The sequence below is a fragment of the Tinamus guttatus genome, unplaced genomic scaffold (assembly GCF_059628265.1).
Source record: "Tinamus guttatus ecotype Peru unplaced genomic scaffold, ASM5962826v1 Tinamus_guttatus_pri_ptg000497l, whole genome shotgun sequence".
Taxonomy (NCBI): Eukaryota; Metazoa; Chordata; class Aves; order Tinamiformes; family Tinamidae; genus Tinamus; species Tinamus guttatus.
Window position 1 is genome coordinate 3,001,829 of NW_028289031.1, and position 6,000 is coordinate 3,007,828.

At 49.4% G+C, this 6,000-nt stretch overlaps 1 protein-coding gene across 1 annotated transcript in view; it reads right to left on the minus strand.

Moving 5' to 3' along the window:
- Positions 1–2,286, minus strand: part of RIPOR2 (RHO family interacting cell polarization regulator 2) — a 66,697-nt gene extending 64,411 nt beyond the window's left edge. Inside the window, exon 1 of the mRNA XM_088533420.1 lies at positions 2,144–2,286. Coding sequence (XP_088389546.1) covers positions 2,144–2,204 — 61 coding nt within the window. The 5' untranslated portion in view covers positions 2,205–2,286. The remainder of the gene's footprint in view (positions 1–2,143) is intronic.
- Between the last annotated feature and the right edge of the window lie 3,714 nt (positions 2,287–6,000).

Consider the following 6,000-nt stretch of genomic DNA (forward strand, 5'->3'; position numbering starts at 1 on the left):
AAATACTACTTTAGAAGCAAGACACAGCTATTTTTCACTGTGATAGTGGCCAGACACTGAAACAACTTAGAAAGGGTCATGGCAGATTTACCATTACTGCTTTCCAAATCAAGACTGGATGCTAAAAAAAAAAAAAAAAAAAGCCTCCACCCTAGGACCTGTGTGAAACTGAAAGTCAGAGCTCAGCCAATGATAAGGGGCTGCATCTGGGCTGCAAATCCATGGCTTAGTTTTAGCTGGTCTGCCCGTTTCTTCCCACCTGAGTGGAGTGTCCCATGACCTTCTTCCTTCCCGTGTGGATCCCACCCAGCCTGGGGAAGTGACCTGGGACTCCCTGGGTCAACAGAGCTGCAGAAGTAACAGGCAAAAATTTAAAGTTTTCCGGCTAACTCATTGATGAGAAAGGAGAGGAGGCTGAAGGCAGGGAGCCTGTTTATGTGGGCCTTTTACCCAGCAAGCCTGCAGACCAGGCTCTTGGGCTGAGCTAGGGTAAATTTGGTCTCTCTTACACACAGATGAACTTGAGAGGCCATCAACAGCCTCACAGGATCATAGGATGATGCAGGTTGGAAGAGACCTCTGGAGGCCGTCTAGTCCAAACTCCAGCTCCAGGCAGGGTCACAGAAAGGTATTCATTTTCTTCCCTGCCTTTGAGAGGCCATCTGACTATAACTATTGCTAGATTGGCCCTGCCAGAAACAACTTATCTGGAAGGTGGAAAAGATTGCAGAAGAGCTGTATCTTTGCCTTTAGACAATGTGATATAAATGACAAATAACCCGAACACATTTCTCTCCTTCTCCCCCCTGTATCAATATATATTGGGGGTTGGACTAGATGATCTCTAGAGGTCCCTTCCAACCCTAAGCATTCTATGATTCTATGATTCTATGATTTCTAGTTGAGAACATAGGCTACAGAGCAATGAAGCCTAAATTGCACCAGCTCTTCAAAGCACTTGAAAATGTCTATATTGAATTGGAGCATGGCTTTGGCTGGCTGTGGGAAGCAGTCTCCACCTGTGAGGGCTAATTGTAAGGAAGACAGCAGGGTGTTTTTAATATGAGTTCATTTGCCCAGTGGCATCAGATCTTCCCTTGACTATTACGATCCCTTTCTGAGTGAAAATATTTTCACCTCTGTTTTCTTCAAATCTGTTGCCCTTCTGAGCTAGGACTACATCATAGAGTACAGATATTCATGTGAGAAATGTATCTGAATACAGGCAGTACATCACTGCTTTCTTTTCTGTGCTGATGTCTTCACTGAGGCTCAGATAACTTGCTTTGGCACTATTCACTGCTAAGTTTTCCATACCAACCACAGCTAAGCTTTGTTTAAAGGAGGTTTGCTGAAGCTGTGCTGAAAGTGAGTTTAAAGGTTCACAGTCTTTGGAGCTGATCCAGGCAGCTCTTTGTGCTTTCAACTCCCTTGGAAACTGTTAAGGGCTGGGAGAAGATTTGCATGAACAGGTTCTCCCCCCGGCCTCCACTCTCACACAAAAGGGAGCAGGGAGCAAGGGCAGGGAATGAGCCGCTGCGGCAAGATCCACCGCCCTCCTCCAGGCGCTCTTATCTGTGCCTCTTCCATTTCGCTTTAGCAGCACTCCGTTCGCGCGAAAACGGTGGCACAGGATGCAAGACAGTAAAGAATCAGGTTCAGGCTGAAGCCGTTTTAGGGGTAAGTAGCTACAGCACAGACTCTGTGCCCCTGGGCTGTGGCAGTCAGAAAGGAGGAGGGTAATTTTGCTCATAAAAATGAGGCAGCAAGTCACCCTTACCCCCACGCGTAGCCCCAACTGCTTCAGCAACAGCCGCACCTGCAGTGCTGAATGCCAAACACACTATGTTGCAAAGTGCACTCGCTGTAGAAAATATACTTGGTGTGCCCTCAACTTTCTTCTGCAGCAAGCTCTTTGCTGAGGAGGCAAGCAGCCAGACTCATGTGGAAGTTATTTTATAGTATCTGGTACAATTTGGCTCTCTGTTCTCTCGGGCAGAAGAGAAAGTGTCCTTTCCCTGGTCGCCCTCTGACCTTGGAGCCCATGGAGAACTTGGCGTTTACCCGAGAAATAACACCGAAGTTAGAAACCTGCCCCTGGTCTGAGCAGGAGAGGGATTAGTTTAATAAAAGATCACTTTACCTTCCTCGAAGGCATCATCTTCTTCGCCGGGTGCAGCCAGATCCTCTTGGGCGTGCTGCATGGTGGCTAGGACGCAGCTCGAGGGGGCAGCCTGAGCGCCGAGTGCTTGAGCTGGTTCCTACGCTACAGAACGACTGTTTCCTTTCACCAGTTTCCTAAACATTTTGGTGGTAACAACTTCCGCATCTGCACTTACGAAAATAGACTCATTCATATGAATGACTTTTCTCGCTCTGGCTGACAGCCGATGGGTTTTGAGGTGGGATGTTCCTAACGCTGAGAGAGGAGTTAGTTTTCAGAGGAGGTGCGGGCAGGACGGGCTCCAAAAGCGCACTGCCCTCACTGCCTTCTTGCAGCCAACACTGCTGTGCAGCAGCAGTGCCAGCCCCGAGCATGGGGGCTTTGCATATGAATGTGAATCCTTTCTGCTGCTGGGGAATAACTCACTGGGCAGAGCAGCCCAGTTTCACTGCAGGGACCATCTGACCATGTCACGCGTTCACGGGATTTTATTTTTTATGTATCAGGGCAACAGTGGGAGCACTTTTGCTCCTGTATGTGACAACTTGGACAAGTTGAAAAGCTATAGGCAATGCTAGTTGTCTCATGGACAGAATTGCTAGCAGGGACGTGAGCTCCCCCAAGTCACCATTTTTGGCACACTACCAAAGTTGAGGACCCTCCCCCTGATCAGGTGATAATACAAAAATATCTGAAGTAAAACTTGCTTGCTGTCAATAGTAGGCATATTATTTGAGTATTTCTGTCAGTGCTAGGTCTGCATTACTTTGGTCCTCTCAGTGGCTGTGTTTTCTGATTTTTATAAAGTAAGTGGACTCTCTTCTGCCAGGTCTCAATTTCTATGAGGACCATGTTCGCAAATCAGCTTCCCTCTAGACCTGCACAAAATGCTTGAGCCTTGAGCAGTCCTGCTGGCTTCACTGGGGCCACTCGCACGTGTGCATGTGTGTGCATGCACAGGCCTGGGGCCAAGACTGGTCATCTCTCAGGTCCCTGCTATCGAAGGTAGTCTGTAATGGCAATGAACCCGTACTGAGCTTTGATTTCTTGGTCTAGGCATTGCATGTGTCACCATGCCTTTGGAAGAGAGACTCTCAGCTCAGCAGAGGTGCTCACTGTGGCTTCCAATGGGTGAGTCATGAGCAGCTATAATGAGCTTGTCTTTAATTATTAGGCTTTTTTAAAAGGAGAACTCCAACAGTAGGTTTCTCCAAGGCTGCAAATGGAGACAGCCAGTCTCCTAGGCAGTTCAAGGCTTAAACAAATACAGATGGAGAAGACAAGAGAGAATATGAGGCCACTTAGACTATCTAACCCAGCACCAGCACTGGCCTTAGGTCCTTGCTCACTAATTCCTGCAGCAAAAGGAAGCACCCAGGGAAGTAGTGGAGTCACCATTCCTGGCAGTGCTCAAGAAATGTGTAGATGAGGCACTTAGGTAAATGGTTTACCTAACCAGGATGGTGATGGGTTTATGGTTGGACTCAATGATCTTGGAGAAATGACTTTCTAAATGTCTCCACCCTTTTTCTGATCTCCTTTATTTGAAGTGATTTTTTTTCAAGCGAGGACCCTTTCTGATTAGGTGTTAGCTGCACTCTACTGCACTCAACAGGCACGTACCTCTGCCTTGGGAAAGGTCTCCTGCAGCTTAAGTGATAGCAAGCAAAAGAAGAAAGTGGTGCAAAGAGAGAGGCACCATTACAGGAGGATAAGGAGATGTGGAGTGGAAGGTGAGAGCAGTAAAAAAAAAAACAAAAATAAAGAGATGTCAGAACAGAAACAATAAAAGAGTGAAGGGCCAGATGCAGTGAAAAACATTGGTGTGGGGGGAGGGCAGCCCACTGCAAGGGGAAGGGGCCCCTCCAAGTGCTACCTGCCCGAGGGCGGGCAGGGCCAGGGTGCCCCACAGCTGCGAACTGCGGAGGTGGCTGGGGCGGAGAGGTCAGAACATGAGGAGGCTGCTGAGGGGAAAGGCAGGGGAGAGGCGCCGAGGGTCAGCAAGTCACGCGCGCGCCTCGCGCTGAGGCACCTCCCACCCGCACTGCTCCGGCAAGGCCGGGCCTTGCCACAGCCTTGCCTCGAAATGGCGGGAGGCTGCGCGGGAGCAGCGTCCAACCCCTGCCGAGCCGGAGGCGACCTGCCGCGGGCGCTGCCGAGCGTGTTCCAGCCTGTGACACCAGAGCAGGCTGCCATGTTCCTGCAGAGGCCCTGGGGGAAATCCGGAAAAAATGCCCTATAAAGGAAATGTGTGCTGCCCTGCAGCTGTAGCTCATTTATAAATTGAGCATGGGAAGTTTTAGCCATTTACCATATCCTTCAGAAGCCTGAAGGAGCAAGCAACGCTGTCCTGGTTATTGTGCCATTTCCCTTTTGTGCTACATTTCCTGAGGACTTAAAGTTACTTCCTTGCACACTGTTTTCAGTCAGCCCATCCGGAAGCGTGTTACCTTGACAGCCCTTTTTTCTTTTATTTGCGGGCATTAAAAGGCATCAAAAGCTGTTCGCTCTCCCGAAAACAACTGTCACCAGAACGAACCCCCCAGCCGGGCTGGTGATGAATGGCAATGACGCAGCCTCCGCTGCGAGGGCACAAAGAGGAGTCGCTTTGATTCGTTCCCGCTTGCCGCTTCGGCCCGATGGCACCCTCAGCATGCCAAGCGCCTCGCGGAAACCCGCCCCCGAGGGCAGCGCGAGGCTCCTCCTTGCCGGGGGAACAACTTCACGTGTGCAAAATGGCCCGCGTTACCCAGCCGCCTGGGCCGTGAATTTTTGCTGTCAGGATGCACGCTGGTGTCTTCGCTATTTACCCCCTCAGCTGTCTGATCTAACTGATTTATTTGGTTAGATCCTGGGTTATTTTGAAGCACCTCAGCTTCTGTTTTGCCCTCCAGAATTACTTCTATCTCGTTCTTGCAGAGCTGTTGCAAAACACTCTTTGCCCGTTGACTGATGAACTCTCCTCCCCGCAACTCCGAATCAATCCTGCAGTCACTGCAAAGCTGCCGTGCTTGTCGTGTAACCACATCTGATGTTGCTGTCAGAAAAGGCCACCACCCATCCTCCGAGAAGCAGTCAACACCGCGAGGGGAGGCAAGGGAAGTGTCGAAAACAAGGGTGGATCGCGCAAGAGGCGACGGCTTTTAAAGCGGCTCATTTTAGCTCACCTTGACCCTGCTCTCCCTCCCCTGAAACCTAGGGAAAAGGATGCCAGTCTCGCTGATGTCTGCAAGCTGTGATGCCTCAGCAGCTACAGGTTAGCTGAGGCAGTGCGTTATGTGGACCTCCTCATCTCTGCTATTTTGAGAGTCAGATCTTCTCCACAGGGCAATTGTATGGGTGTGAGTAAGTCCTCAGGCAAATAGACCAGACCCAAGCTGGACACCCTCATTGTCTTCAACACGTGATGAAAATAACAACTTAGCTCTCAGAGAGCACAGCAGCTGCATCGCGATAGACCTGCAGCCCAACAGGTTAGCAGTATCTTTAGTATCATGGCTTCTCATAGTGCAGCCAGGGAAGTTGCCTTCGATGGTGAAGGGCTAGCTTCTTGCACGGCATTTTGGTCTCCCCAAGAAAGGTGTCTGCTGTACCAAGGAAGGACAATATTTTATCTTTGTGGCATTTGTTCATTCGCTTGTTTGTGTCTTCTGTGGCAAATCCAAGATGTAATATCAACAAGCCCTATCAGGCAGTAAAGATGAGTGAAAATAAGGATTTCTGAACCAGACCTTTTATTTTCAGATCCAGATCAGGGACTAAGAGCTAAGAGAACCTTAATGAAAAAAAGTGTTAAAAAGTGTGACTTTTGGCAATGCCTGATGGGGTTGTTTTAG